Source organism: Sylvia atricapilla, chromosome 1 (genome assembly GCF_009819655.1).
Source record: "Sylvia atricapilla isolate bSylAtr1 chromosome 1, bSylAtr1.pri, whole genome shotgun sequence".
In the NCBI taxonomy this organism is placed as follows: Eukaryota; Metazoa; Chordata; class Aves; order Passeriformes; family Sylviidae; genus Sylvia; species Sylvia atricapilla.
Genome location: NC_089140.1, coordinates 8,897,460 through 8,911,863, shown reverse-complemented (window position 1 = coordinate 8,911,863; position 14,404 = coordinate 8,897,460). Strand labels below are relative to the sequence as shown.

Sequence of the window (14,404 nt, the reverse complement as noted above, 5' to 3'; positions counted from 1 at the left end):
TTGCTCTGTATGTGCTTTGTGTGTGTGTGTGTGTGTCCGCACATGCACATGTAAGTTGAATTTAGATGTGTGCACTGATATTTTCTACAGTGACAATAGGTGAATATGGGATATTTTACCCCATATGGAATAAAACTCAATAACATCCATTTCTTTAGCAATTCTTCTGTAGCAATTTAGGCATATTCATTTTACTTTTAACTTCTGGGGAGGGTGGAGGAAATCTAATTGTAAAAGAGAAACAATTCCTATTGTGCATGGAATACAATGTGACAATTCTCACACACACTGGAAGTGAGGAAGGATTGGTCCTCAAATTAGCATCCATTTGCATTCAGTTACAGTGAGTGGTTTCTGCATTTTTTTCTGCATTGACATTGACATTAACTTAAAAACTGACATGTCAGCAGTGAATTTCTCTCCCTGCAAGGCTGTTAAAATCAGTGTAAAACTTAGAAGCATTTTTTTCCTGTATAATTTTTTAAAATATTAGGTTGTGCCTAGGTCTTCCATCCTCAGGGTCACCTTCCTTTGGACTGTGTACTGACAAAGCCATATAACATTTGTACATTTATTACATGCAGTCTTCAAGTATTAATATAAAATGTGTAAACAGTAACACGTTATGTAATGCATATATGTAATGTATACTCTGTGTTTGCATGACTGTCACAATAATTTTAATTACTTCACTTTCATTACTTCAAGCACTCCCTTCTCCACTTACATGCTTGCTTTGCCCATTGGGTACTTCGGTTGAAGTTGTTTTTGTTTGGTTTTCTTTTTAATAAAGGTAATGAAGTTTTAATTTGGATTGTTGTTAGGTGCATAGAGGCACTTACTTATTTTGTCTGAAATTACAGACAGTTTACTGACTCAGGCATAGGCTGGATCCATCCTTAACTGCACACACATGCACGCAGATTTTGTTCATCTCAAAGAGTGAATAAGCTTATAATGAAAATACCAACCTGAATACATTAATCTTTTTTGTTATCTTTAAAAGTGTAGCCCTCACTAGGATTTTTGCTGACGCTTTTCTCTTTCCATGAAAAGCATCAAATGACCCTCCTGGCCAAGAGCAGAGCTACAGCAGCAGACATCTGGATAACTACAAATGAAAAGTGCTTTTATTTTTGTAGTTTCTAACTGATGGTCAGGCACCTTTTTTATCTCTAATACTTACAAGTGTCTTTTATTTAGTGGGCACTTAGACAATGCAAGTTGGAGGAAGCCAATATTCTTGTTTCTTTGCAGCAGAGCACTGTGCAAGCAGCAGTTACTCATAGGACACATTTTTCACTTCCATCGCCTTTAGTACACTGTACCACTGGATAACTTTTCATTATGTGGTTCCGTGTTGCCTTCCTTCTGTCATTTCCCTCAAAATCACCAAATGTGGAAATAAGGGAAATAGGTAAGGCTACAGACACAAAGCACAGATCTCAAACACTGTAAGCTTTAGTAGGTTCTGGCATTTGTGAGCCCAGAAGTGAAGAGCAGAAACTCAGCTCTTTTCAGCCCAGGTTCATTCCAGCATATGGCACATAAAACATCCAGTGTTAAGCATCTCACCTAACCTAGTTGTCTGGGTCTCCTCAGTCATCCAGGAGAACGATAGGCACCTCTGGAGGATAATTCTCAGGCAAATGAATTGCCCATCAGAGCCTACCCTCTCTCTCTTAGCTGTTGAGAAAGGAGATGACTAACTCCAATTCGAACTTCAAGGATGGCTGGAGTAGATGAGATGAGGTTGGGCCTTTGAGACTAAGCTAGTTAGTAAATATTACCGGTTTGCTATTAAAACTAATGGTCAGTGAAGAAGTGGTGTTACACTCCCCCTAGTTATGACCCTTTTCTCTTTAATCAGATTGAGTTTGCCCCTCATATGGTGTGATTAAATGTTTTGCTGCAGCATTAAGTACTCAATGGGGCAAACACTTGCTGGGGCAGCTACGTGAGCCTTCCTTTAGAAGCTGTCAGTGGGAAGCTGGAGGCATGTAGGGCTTTAGGAGAATTGCAAATCTACAGCATATCTGTGCTATGTCCAGCTACATTAGACATTGGGAACAGCATGGCTGTGACAGTGTAATAGTCCATGAGTGCTGATTTACCCTCCTAACTCCCCAGAGAGCCCACTTGTATCTCTGTGCACCATGGCAGACAGAAGCGTAGATGGGAATGTTTGTGTATTAGGCTCCTGACAGACCTGGATCTATTTTCTGTCTGTCCTTTGGTCTTCATAGTTCACTATCTCCTTGCTGTGGCAAAGCTGAATGCAGAAAAGGGCCAGAAAATCCAGTACCAAAGAAAGCCTCTTTGTCACTGTTCAGATGGGGAGGGAAGAACGGCGGCGTGAAGCCGCGCGCCGGTTTGCTGTGACCATGACACACCACTTTTAGACATGAGTCATGCAGCCATCACCCAAACATGACAAACACTTGTATTCTTCCTAAACACAGGCACACTGTGATGAGACAGCTTAGTGTCCTGGCTGGCACTGTATTGTTTCCCCTTATTTTCTTTTTCAAGTGTATTTTTGCTGTTTAACATTATTACAAGTGTGTCTTGCACAGCACCCCCGGCTGCCTGGCAATACTGAGCCTGCAGGATCCACGGCTAAAGGCTGCTGATCAGCAGCGTCCTGAAAACACTAATTGGTTCCTTTTCAGCTTCTAGCAACAACAGCATAAAGAACTGTAGTAGGGACTGTCCCTTCAAGATTTTAACAAACCAGTTTTTAATCTAGGCTAGTAAGTCCCTTTGCCCTTCAAGGCCTAATTCAAAATCTATACAATGTAATAAATATAAAAAGACGCATTAGGCAGGTAATATCTGACTAGAAGGGAGCTGAATACTTTCTGCTAGGAAAAAAAAAGCATTTGACAGGTCGTTTCTGTATTGCCCTTAGTAATCCATTTTTTTCTGTTGGGATAAATGCTTATTCCCACACTGATCATCAAAATTTCCTTAAGGAGAAATGGTAAAGGTGCTAATAACCCCCCCTTTACAACTGCTTGGCATGACTCCCATCTCATATATTCAGTATTGTGATCACTTTATTATCAAGGAGAACAGAAAGAGGGCTAAGAAAGGTGCAAAGGGTATTGGAAAAAAAAAATAAGAGGATCTATCTAGGTCTTCACCTCTCTAGTGTCCAAGTATCTTATAATCATTAATGGATTTGCTTTCATAACAACTCATTAGGTAGGAAAAAAAAGGTTCATTTTATAAATGATGGTGTGAAACATAGGGTGAATTTAATGATTTAGCCCAAGTGGTGCAGGAAGTCAAAGTCTCAGTCTGGAAGAGAACTGAAATCTATCTAAACATACCCCCCTAATGACCAAGCCATCCTTTAGGACTCCCAGTAACAAATTTATAGCCATTCTGCAGAGTTATAATCATATCTTTTTGAGGATCTATGCCGGTAGATCTGGAAGGTTTTCTCAACTAGAAAAATCCTTTTTAATTTAATATTTATGAGCAAAATGTATTTGTGAAACATTCACAAAGAAAACTCTTCAGTTTGGATTATTTAAAAAGAAACCCCCCACAAATAACTGCTTTGATGAAGTATTTAAACATCATTTTATTTTTATAAATACACAGAAAATTCAGAGCATCTAGAATCTAAAATATTCCTTTTAAGACAGAGCTTTAATATAAAATTCTATCAGTCTCACAGAATTTACACTGCACTTTTCATTAGTACTGAATAAAACAGAACATTTGACTTTGCTTTCAGTGTATGTTCAAGTCTATTACATAAAAATCTCAAAGATTACCTTAATTAAGCTAAAACTTCTCATGCATTTATGTAACAAATGCTGATTGTTCTTATAACTGAAAAAGAGCCCAACCCAGCATATTTTTGGATGCACAAACTCTGTAGTTTGCTGAATCTGTAAAACAACTTTTTAATGATATGTCTTCATTTTTTTTTCCCAGCTGATACATTTAAGGATGTTACTCACCTTGACAAATATTGTCATATTCCTGTGCCATCATAGTGACAGCAGTACTGCTACAATGTGGAAGGGACCATTCTCCACAGAGTACTTCTCATATGTCTTGTGCTTAGCAAAATAGGACCCCTGCCATGTGTAGGGGAATGAGAAGAGAGGGAAGCTTTCATTATTATAGTCATAAAACTTAATATTAGGTAATTCACAGTGATTTTAAATATTGTGAGCTGCTGGTAACCTCATGGAGCCTTTCACAGCAGAATTAGGCTGGGTCATTTATTTATTGCAGGAGAAAAGGGGAATTTACCCATGTTTTTATGACATGCTAGATACTCCACTTGCATGACTGTCTAAGGGCAAACACTTTAACCCCTTGAGATCTGCTAATCAGGAGCACCAGCTGCTAAGTGCCAGCATGTATCCAGCATTCATGCCTGCAGGGAGAGAGAGGGTAGCAAAGGATATGACCCTAAACTTCAGAAACTGCTTCTCTCCTTGGGGGCAAAATATCATTCCACTTGCATCTTCTCTTGTTTTCTTTTACTTTATGCAGTTAATGTTCCTGATGTGGGTTGTTGTGCACTCACTGTGAATGCTTCAAGCCTTTAGGAAGATGATAGTTAATTACTGAAGTTAAAATCTGGCTTGCACTGGTGTGGAAGTGCTTTCAGAGGTATTTACTCAGCCAGCTCACTGAGCTGCTAGGGGCAGGGGAAGGCTGGCAGTATCTGGCTCACAGTGAATTACTGCAAATATATGATCTGTTTTAAAAAAATAGCACTTTGCACAGTCATTTTTCACAATACTGCTGGTACAATATTAGTTCAGTCTCACACTAAGTTACATTCGTGTGTTCATTTAAAACAAGCAGTGAAATCCATTGTGAAAAAGCCTGTCACAAACACAACTCAAATTTATTCCCTGCAGAGTAAAATACAGTCAAAAGGTGAAAAGGCAGTTCTTTATTGTTTAAATCCTTCTTCTTTTATCCCTCTCTTTAGCTGCTGAAACCAGTAGCAGATAGGTATATATTGGTGGGAAGAAAAGATAAAGATTTTTGACATATTTTGTTTTCTTTTCCAAATGTCACTTGCTCTCCAGGCTAGTATTTTAACCCTTCCTGTGGATTATTTGTTGTATGACAATAAATTGACATCTGCATCTGTTACTGGACTTAATAGGTTAGAAGCCTAAGCAAACCACTTCCAATAATTGGATACCCTTAGAACCAGTGGATCAAGCTCTTTCCAGCTTTTGCTCTAAACCACTGCATCAAATTTAGTTTGTATGTGGGCTTTCCAGATAAGCAATGTTTCAAATGCCTTAGCAGTGTGTGGATATTTTGCAGCCGTCTCAGTAAGAGCATGACTTGACCCTAATGTCCTTAGATGCAATATCCATCTCTCCCAATGTCATGTAGCATATGCTGTAGTTTTTGCCACCTGAAATGGCTCAAAAGCATAAATAAATTGTTATTGGGTACTATAGAATGTAATGCCGTATTGTCATACTCCCAGATAAAAGAGAAAGCCTTAGCATGGCTAAGAAAGTGTTGAATTTGTGTCCAATTTCAGCCAAATAATTCCAGAGAAAGTTGAAAGTTCACACTGCACTTAAACACTGAGCTGTTCTCACCTCTGAAAGCAGGTTGGGTTCAGACCTCCCTTCGTGCCTTGAAAATCTCTTTCTTTGTGTCTGTCACCGGAAAACTTCTTACAGACTATTGCAGGTGCCAGTGGTAGTGAGCTGAATTAACATAATCCAGCAGCAGAGTATCCTAAGCAAAAATAGAAAAAAGCCCTCATCACAAAACGAGTTTTAATAGAGGACTAGCAATATATATTTAAACACATTTTTTTAGTCACAATAAGGGAATAGATGCCGAACATGCAGATGCTGAGATGGGAGAGAGGTATAGAGAGAGAACTCATATAGAGAGAGAACAAGTCATGCTGGTTTTTTCCTATGCCATTGATTTCATCTCCTGTCCTGTGAATTTTCTTGTTCTGAGATGTTTTTCTTCTGAAACAGTGTCCTGTCTTTGTGGCACTAAGTTTCATTGATCAGTCTCTCCAGGCACTTACGTATTTCCCATCACCACAGTATCCAGGGCATTCAGAGGTGGAAAAAAGGGTGTAGCAAATCAATCCATGTCTCTGCTTTGGATTGTCTCTAACCCAACAGCATCTCAACAGACTCTTGATTTGCTCTGCTTTTCCTTAAAATTACCTGTGGCTGAGGACATCAGAAATGGTTTTGGGTGACCTGATCACAATCCATGGGCTGGGGACACTCATCAGTAAAAACTGCTATTTTAGGGGCTTTACTGACAAAACACTTCAGAACAAGCATCCCATTAAGCACACCAGCCCACTAGGACTGTTCTTATGTTCCAGTGCATGCATATGCTTTGGTGTTTTGCTAAATCAGGATTTTTTAACCAGGTGTTGTTCATACTATTAGTCATGTCATTCCCTTAATGACGACAAAAAAGCAAACATCAGTTAATTAGTAAATGCCTGCAATCTGCGTCACAGAAATGGAGAAATTAACTCTTTCAAAGGTATACTCAGAAGCCTGTCTGGCCATTAAAGGGTGTAACTATGTCTTGTCTTGAACATTTTTTGTGCTGAGGGTATTTTCAAATAAAGATGATCTCTCGGTGGTTGGGGAACATACATGTTCACAGTCTTGGGTACTTGAGCCTGCCAGCTGCAGTGGGAGAATCTCTGGGCTCATCCTTGCAGCATACACCTGGGAAGATCAGAACTGTGCTTAAGCTTGTCCATGGATGACAGTGTCTTAAATATTTCTAGTGTCTTGATTTCTGAAAGGAGAATTCCTCTTACTTTGAACCAAGATGCTACTGGAAAGTTTGATTTCCTGGTAATCAAACAAGGCTACAAGTGAGGCTGTAAAGCACGTGCAGTACTCCCATAGCTCTGCTTCCATCCACAGCTGTGATGGAACAGGAAAATCCCACATAATTGTACATGTATGTGTGAGAGTAAATGCAGAAGAGAGCTACTGTGTTAGGGTTTGTGAAGAGGGTACCTTTAGTGATGCTTTCCAGATGAATTGCCACTGCAAAACCTGCAGCAGATTTAAGATATAATTACTGTCACTGTTATCAGACTTCACCGTGTATTGCTTTGCTCTGTTGTAAGGAGATTTGGGGGGTTTTAATTTTAAAATAAAACCTTCTATTTTTTTCCAAAGCTCATCCCTGTAGATCCTGGGGAGGGGTGGGGAGCAAAAGGCATGCAATGCCCTAACCTATGGTAATTAGCAAAACTGTCTGTCAGATAACATTTCTAAGTTGTCGCTATTATATTTACTGAATGAATTCTCATTCCATTTCTGATACAGCTGAAGAACCTATTTTCATTGATCTGAAGAACATATTCCAAATCAATTATTCTTGTAGAGTTGATGTTATTCTCAAATATAATTTCATATCTTTTATCAAGGAAACCAAATTGTATCATTCACTATTCATTGCTTTTCTGAATTTTTTAAAAGATGGTGCTGAGCTGTAAAGTTGAGTTGGGTAAATGAGGAGGTGCATGATGTTTACACTGATATGAACTTAACTACAGACAAGCCCTTAAATTAAAAGAGTTGTAGGAAGTGTGATAAGTGTTAGGTCCAATTCTCCAAATCCAGTTCTGGGAACTCAACAAGTTTGTGTTCTAGATGTGTACAAGTTACATTGCAGCAGCAATGCTCTAGGTGCATGGCCCACAGGTTGGTCACTGAGACCCCTGTGAATATCTGGGGATATTTAAATGCCTCCAGAAGGAAGTCCCAAAGTGGCAGAGGGTGGCCCAAGAATTCTGTAGGACCAGGCAACAGGAAGGAGTTAACAAATCTTCTTCAGAGCACACAACTGAGTATCCCTTAAAACAGAGCAGATTTCAGAATTGTGGCCGATCTCTGTCCTTGATAAACCATCCAATGACCAAAGTGAATGTACAAAAGAGGAGAGGCCTGAGGTCACCATGTTTCCAAGCTCCTGTAGCTATGGGCCACCATCAGCCCTAGGAGAATGAACAACCAACCAGGGCAGTAGGGCATGGTGGAGCAGAGATGGGGTAGTTACACTTGCATTAGGATGATCCTCTCCCCATGTGCCTGGTGCTTTGGTACTGTCAGATGTTCTTGGGAGATGCAGAAGGGAGCAGATACAAGAAAGCCAAATTCTGCAGGTGAACTTTTTCTCTGAAAGGATTTCCAGCCAGGCATCTACTCTTGAAGTTCGTACAGGAAGGACCAAAATCCTGATTCCTCCTCAATCCCTTCATAAAACATCAGATTGGACTATTAAATAAAATGAGAATGGTGGTCTTGCAATATCAGTCATTGGAGGAAATTGAGAAGGAAATCAGCATCTCCCTGTCCTCTTCAGTTCTCTAGTCTTTGTGGATTATAAGAAAGGGAAGAGGCTCAAGGACTTGCTTTGACCTCCATAGTTCATGTATTAAAAGAAAGCTCCTCTGTGTGCATGGGGCAGGGAGCCAGACCCACACCAGTCAGGCTGTCTGTGCCTGTTTCACGTGCCCTGGTGCTGCTGATGGCCACAGGGCAGCTGTGAGTAGAGCCTAAAGAAAATGCCATAGATTGGCCAGATGAAACAGTGACCACAGCAAGGTGGTCTGACTGGTCCTGAACTTGGAAGCCACAGACAGGTTTTCTGGATGTCAGCTGCAAGTGACAAAAGGTCACCTAAATCTCGGTTTCGCAGCATTAATCTTTGTGTGGTTCAAGCCCTTATTTCAGTGCCTACTCTTAGAAGTGACAAAGGGATGCTCAGTGGCATTGCCATGACAGACCCTCAGGTTCCACAAAATATATTCTGCTCTAGGTGCAGAGACATTTTTAAGAATTTGTTTTGCTCTAGCTTCTCTTGAATTAATGTTAGTAAAAGGTCCCCCAACCTCTTATTTTTCTATATGAAGACAAAAATTGCAGCTGCCTGCCAAGTCTGCTGAGAGATGGATGTAATAATTTTCAATTGGACTGTTAGCCCAAAGGGAACCCGATAGCAAGAGATTGACAGATGCAGCATGGATTATCTTGTGCTCTGAACTCAGCCCAATTTGTGGTTTGTTGCAGGTGCTAAAGAGATTGATATTGCTGCTACCCTGGAGCACTTGAGGGACCAGAGACCAGGCATGGTCCAGACAAAGGTACTGTCAATAAATCCACTGGGATTTTAAATACATTAAAGGTCTTTCACAGTAGTTGTTTTCATGACAGAAGAGAGAGGGTATGACCTAATTTAACGCAGGTCGCTTGCTGATTACTCTGTTTGGCTCCCTACCAACTGAGGTTTATTTATGCTGAAGATTTATCTAGGTTACTTTCTTTGGTGTTTACTGTTCTTTCTTGTAACATCTCCAGCATCTATCTTGATTACCATATATGAAGGGCAGTCAAGACAACAATCTATAGCCTGCTAAAGAAAATGTGCATTTGAAAGAATGTTCTTGCTTTCATCCTGAACTGTGGATTCTTTTCTTAGACTATCTGTGCTTAACTGTGCATGTAATATTTTTTTGAAGCTTCTACTCATTAAAGAGAATGTAACTGCTGCATTTGATTTTTTTTTTCTGGAAAAAAGAACCCAAAAGTTTTGAATTGAAGGAAATAAAGTTTTGCAGGGAATGAAGTCATTGTTAATATCTTTGAATGGAAGAGCTTGCATCATGCCTACAGCCTTTATGGATGTAACATGGTAACTATTTTTTTACACTTTGGTGAGATGAATGCTGTATCCTTAAATTCCTATCAGTTGTGATAGTTTTGACATTTTCCCACAATGTAAAACTTTTAAACATAGTAGCTGATGGTGCAATTCTAGTCCCTCAAATTACAAATGAAACTTTCTGTTATTAACAATTCCAGTGATGTATAGAATGATATTTTGGGATATGTACTGCAAGTTAAGAGCTACAAATATGACAATAATGAAACTCTTTCATGGTATGGAGGCAAAATAAATCTGTTTATGGCCTTACAAAATATCAAATGTTAATTGTAGTCCCAAAGTGAGTAACAAGAGCAAAGTGACAGCACTGTGTCTTGGCCAGGCTGGAACTGATAGGAAATTCTGCAGTGTTTAGGGAGTTGAAATTGCTGAGGGGCAAAGGTGAAATAAATGTGTGCTGCAGGAATCATTGGTTCATAATTTTTCCTGAATCTCTTCCCAGTCATGTTATCTCCCACTAATACTAGGGGAAAATACTGCTGAAAAACAGCTTAGGGAATGTTGTTTATTATTTACCAATTAAGTGCATGAAAAATAAAAATGAGCCAGTCAAAACTAACTAATCTTTATCTGCAAGGAAGACAAAATCTCACAAGTCTTTCTTCTGCTTTGATTATTCAGACTGGAAAAAAAGGCAAATAGCACACAGTGTCCAGTGTCATACATATTTACTCTGAGGTAAGATGCAAATCCTGGACTACTCTGCAAATGCATTCGAAATCTGTATCAGCTCTGTGGCAACCTAGAGCTCAGATTCCAGTTTCCTTTTTAGGGCAGAGAAATTCTGGCTTGTTGCCTTCAACAGAAGAAAAAAACATTGCTCCAGAACCAAAGGAGGTTATGTGAGCAACTTCTCCTACTTAGCTCAGCAATAGTCACCTGAGTTCCATGAAAATCTCCCTCAAGACATTTTTTTTTGCCCTCCAAACATTTGTCTGGAAGAGCTCCAGAAAACAAATGTATCCTGGGTTTTCATCCAGGATGAAAAATTTTCTCAGGATATTGCTTATCTCTCCTCTTGCTCCTTCTTCCATCATTGTCATTTTCTCAAAACCACCCAAATCACTTATTCAAGCTAATGTCTTGCAAATTATAAATATCTGGTTACATGCTAGCAATGCACAATCCCCAGAGAATTCTTCTGATGGATTTAAACAAACCCCTGTGCTTTCCCAACTGAATACAAATGAAGAATATTAGATTCCTGGAGTAATTTAAAACGATGGATTAAAAGTCAGGTTAGAAATGCCTATTACAGAATATCCCTAGGCAAAATAAACACCAACTTCCTTCAGCAATGTTATTGTGTTTCCAGCAGGCAGCGCTCCACCTTTCCAATAGGCATGGGAAAGATTTGTTTGCAACGTTTTGTCTTCTGGAAGGGATCTTTAATTCAAAAGCACTGCAGATAATAAATTGTAATGAAATTATCATAACAACATTCTGCATTTCCGAGAAGCATAATAGAGGATTTGTGGGTTTGTTGGATTTTTTTTTTTATTTTTTTTTTGGCAGGGGAATCGTAAAATAGAATTGATATGTCACATATGAGAGGAAAAAGTAATGAAGGAGGACGTGTGATGGGAAAAACATATTTTTTTCCTGTCTCCTATATCCTCTCACAATCTATAATAGTAGATAGATTCCTTACTGTGTTATATATGCTACATGAATTCACTTTGTTTTCCTGGGAATTTTTATCTGTAGACTTAATGAAACACAGCCATAGTCATTTTTTAAGTATATTCTTGTCACCTCTGCATTATAGCTGAACTGACACCACAGAATGTCTGTCCAGCTCTGTTTTCTAGGCAAAGCTAGATGTTAAAATTCATCTCCAGGCAGTCTTGTATCTGCAAATAGAATATGTGAATGACAGTGTAGCTGTACAAAACAACAAACCGAGCTGCTTTAAAAATTACTGACATTAATTTGCTCTAACTGCAATTGTCCTCATGGAAAAGAGTGGAAGGTGTGGGAAGGTTTTTCCTGGGAGGGTGGTGGTGCACATCAGTGGGAGCTGCACTCCCTGCCTCTCACCTGGGGGTGTTATGCAGAAGGATGGAGGGGGAAGAGCTCAGCTGCAGCACCCCTGAGAGGCCACATCCTCACACGTGTCTGCTCTCCAACCCGCTTTCCTGCAGTCAGTTTTGAGCTCTGGCTGTGCAGATTAAGCTCTGTAAACTGTTTTGCCTCAGTCATTAAGGTCACACCTCCTGGTGCTCAGTCCCTGGGCAAGACAGACATTCTTCCTCGGGCTTTTTGAACTGGTACAAGCGCCCAGTTTGGTTCTGCCCCAGCATGTCCCATATATGCCTTCTCTGACCCTGCTGCTCTCCAGCTTCCCTCACACACTCCTTGTGCTCCAGTTAAAATACAGCTGATGGTCCTGGATGGCCCCCAGCATTCCCAGTGTTTCCTTTAATTGCAGAGACCTTAGACAGTGCAGGGAGCCTTAGGCAGCCATGCACACCATTTTCAGTGCCTGCTGAGGATGAGTCCTACTCTTCAGGGTGAATTAATGTCTGATTAAAAGCTGTTGGCTGCAGTCCAGCAAGTGTACAAGGATGCCACTTTGACAGCACCAAGCAGACAGCAAAATTCTTGAATGGCAGTGTCGCTGAGAAATTATTCTGAGTTTTGTTCTGCTTTTTATGCCCTGGCACTGTGCCCATCATTCTCTGAAGCATCTCCACATGGGAGCTGGCTGCAGTCGGGTAGGACAAGGCAGAGAAGACTGGCACTGGATTGCAGGAGTGAAGAGTCAGCTGCCTTTCTGAACTAGGAGTTGTACATCTGTAGCTTGTTCTTTCATCTTTCCTGTAAAATGAAACACTGTGGAAAATTAATGTTACTGGTTCAGTGATCATTTTAGGGGGTGACTGTGTTCTGTAACCATCCCATACAGTCCCTGGCAGCACCAGCTGAGGGGCTGGAGGTACAGACCACTAATTTTTTAATGGAAGACATAGACAGTATCCCAGCAGTGATCTTGGGATACATTGCAGGGTGCATCTCAAACCTGCATCCTCAGAGTCAATTCCTCAGCAGCTCTTGGCTCCAGCTGGCTTAAACCTCTGGAGTGCTTCCAGAAAATCTGAGAATTTCTCCACTGTCCTTATCTGATGTTTTTGATTTGCCTCTATTTTGAGAAAACTTTCCACTGAAAATTCTCGAACTCCAAATCACCCTGTCAGTTATTTCACTAAGCTAAATAACTGAGAAAAATATTACTTGCTTGTTAAATATAACACCTGTTAACCTTGAGGATTTAAAACTGCTTTGTCCTTCTGTAGGACTACACAGTTCAGGAGTGTGTTAGGGTTGCACTTGGAAGAAGCAGCCATTCATGGCTGTGTCCGTCACCTCTGCCAACCCAGCACAGAAGCTTGTAACTAATTTTGGTGTTGAGGTTACAGTAAATTAATAGCAGAGAAAAACCTTCCCAGGTATTTCTTATATAGGAGTGGTCTTAACAAAACTGAGGAATTTTTGAGTGTGGAAAGGACATTAAAAAGAGACGCTTAAAAAGATCACTGACTGGTAAGCCAAAAAGCAGACATTGTTCTGTGTAATAGGTATAAGGGGAGGAGATATTTATTTTAGATTCTTTCAACTAGAAACAGTCCTGAGAAAAGCCAAAGTCTGCTTTACAGCATCTCACTTACTTCAAATTTCAATACTGTGTTGAGTTCCCATCTGTGTGTCAGAAGGAAATGGCTGGTGATCAGCTACTCCCAAACCCTTCTGACCATGCAGAGGCAATATATCATTGTGTCCCAATAGCTTGGGTTCTGCTACTAACATTTTTTTTTCCACTGAAATGACTCTGGCTTCAAGATACTGTCAAACATGTTATATGACATCAATAATCCCAGAACATTTTGTTCCTTTCCATTGCAGTGTACAAGTTCATCCTGCATATTCATATTTTTAACAATGTCTTGAGGACGTTCAGCTGCAGAATAGAGCTCTAGGTTTTCTGGAAAGTGTTTTGGTTTATTATTCAGGGTGTGTGTTTGTTCTCTCCACAGGAGCAGTTTGAGTTTGCTCTGACAGCGGTGGCAGAGGAAGTGAATGCAATACTCAAGGCCCTTCCCCAGTGAGCAGCTCAGTCAGAAGGTTCCCGCAGAATCCATCCCTCATCCTCAGCCCCTGTGAATGTTCTTGGAAACCGTGACCTGACCTTACCTGTGTATCTTCTGTTGTAACCACATAGTGATAGGGTCCTTACAAACTGCTTTAGCTGGTAAAAGTTCAACAGTTAAAATGTGTATTCTGGTTTTTTGGGGGGTTTTAAAACAAATTTTTGAAAGTACATCAAAGCCTCGGATTAAGTGACAACATCTAATTCCTCCCACATCCTTGAAGCCCTGAATGTCACACTTTGAAAGCACACATTCATGTTCTTAATAGCAAATATACAATATTGTGGGTAATTAGTGCAGTCAATATAGTCTCAGAAAACAGTGTTCTGTTGTATTTTGTAACTTCTCAAAGGCTGAATAAGAGTGAGGGCCTGAAGAGGATGGTGATTGTTCCCATACAATGCCAAGCTGGAGCATGAAAGAGCACTGTGGGTGTGAGCAAACACAGGTCCAGGCTCTGGCAAGGAGAGCTTGCAGCTTCTCATGCCAGGCTTTGGCAAGCAAACGTTTTCTTAACT

General features: G+C 40.2%; 1 protein-coding gene across 1 annotated transcript in view; it reads left to right on the top strand.

Moving 5' to 3' along the window:
- PTPRN2 (protein tyrosine phosphatase receptor type N2) overlaps positions 1-13,855 on the top strand; it is a 629,378-nt gene extending 615,523 nt beyond the window's left edge. Inside the window, exons 22-23 of the mRNA XM_066314564.1 lie at positions 9,084-9,157; positions 13,773-13,855. Coding sequence (XP_066170661.1) covers positions 9,084-9,157; positions 13,773-13,844 — 146 coding nt within the window. The 3' untranslated portion in view covers positions 13,845-13,855. The remainder of the gene's footprint in view (positions 1-9,083; positions 9,158-13,772) is intronic.
- Positions 13,856-14,404: the final 549 nt, after the last annotated feature.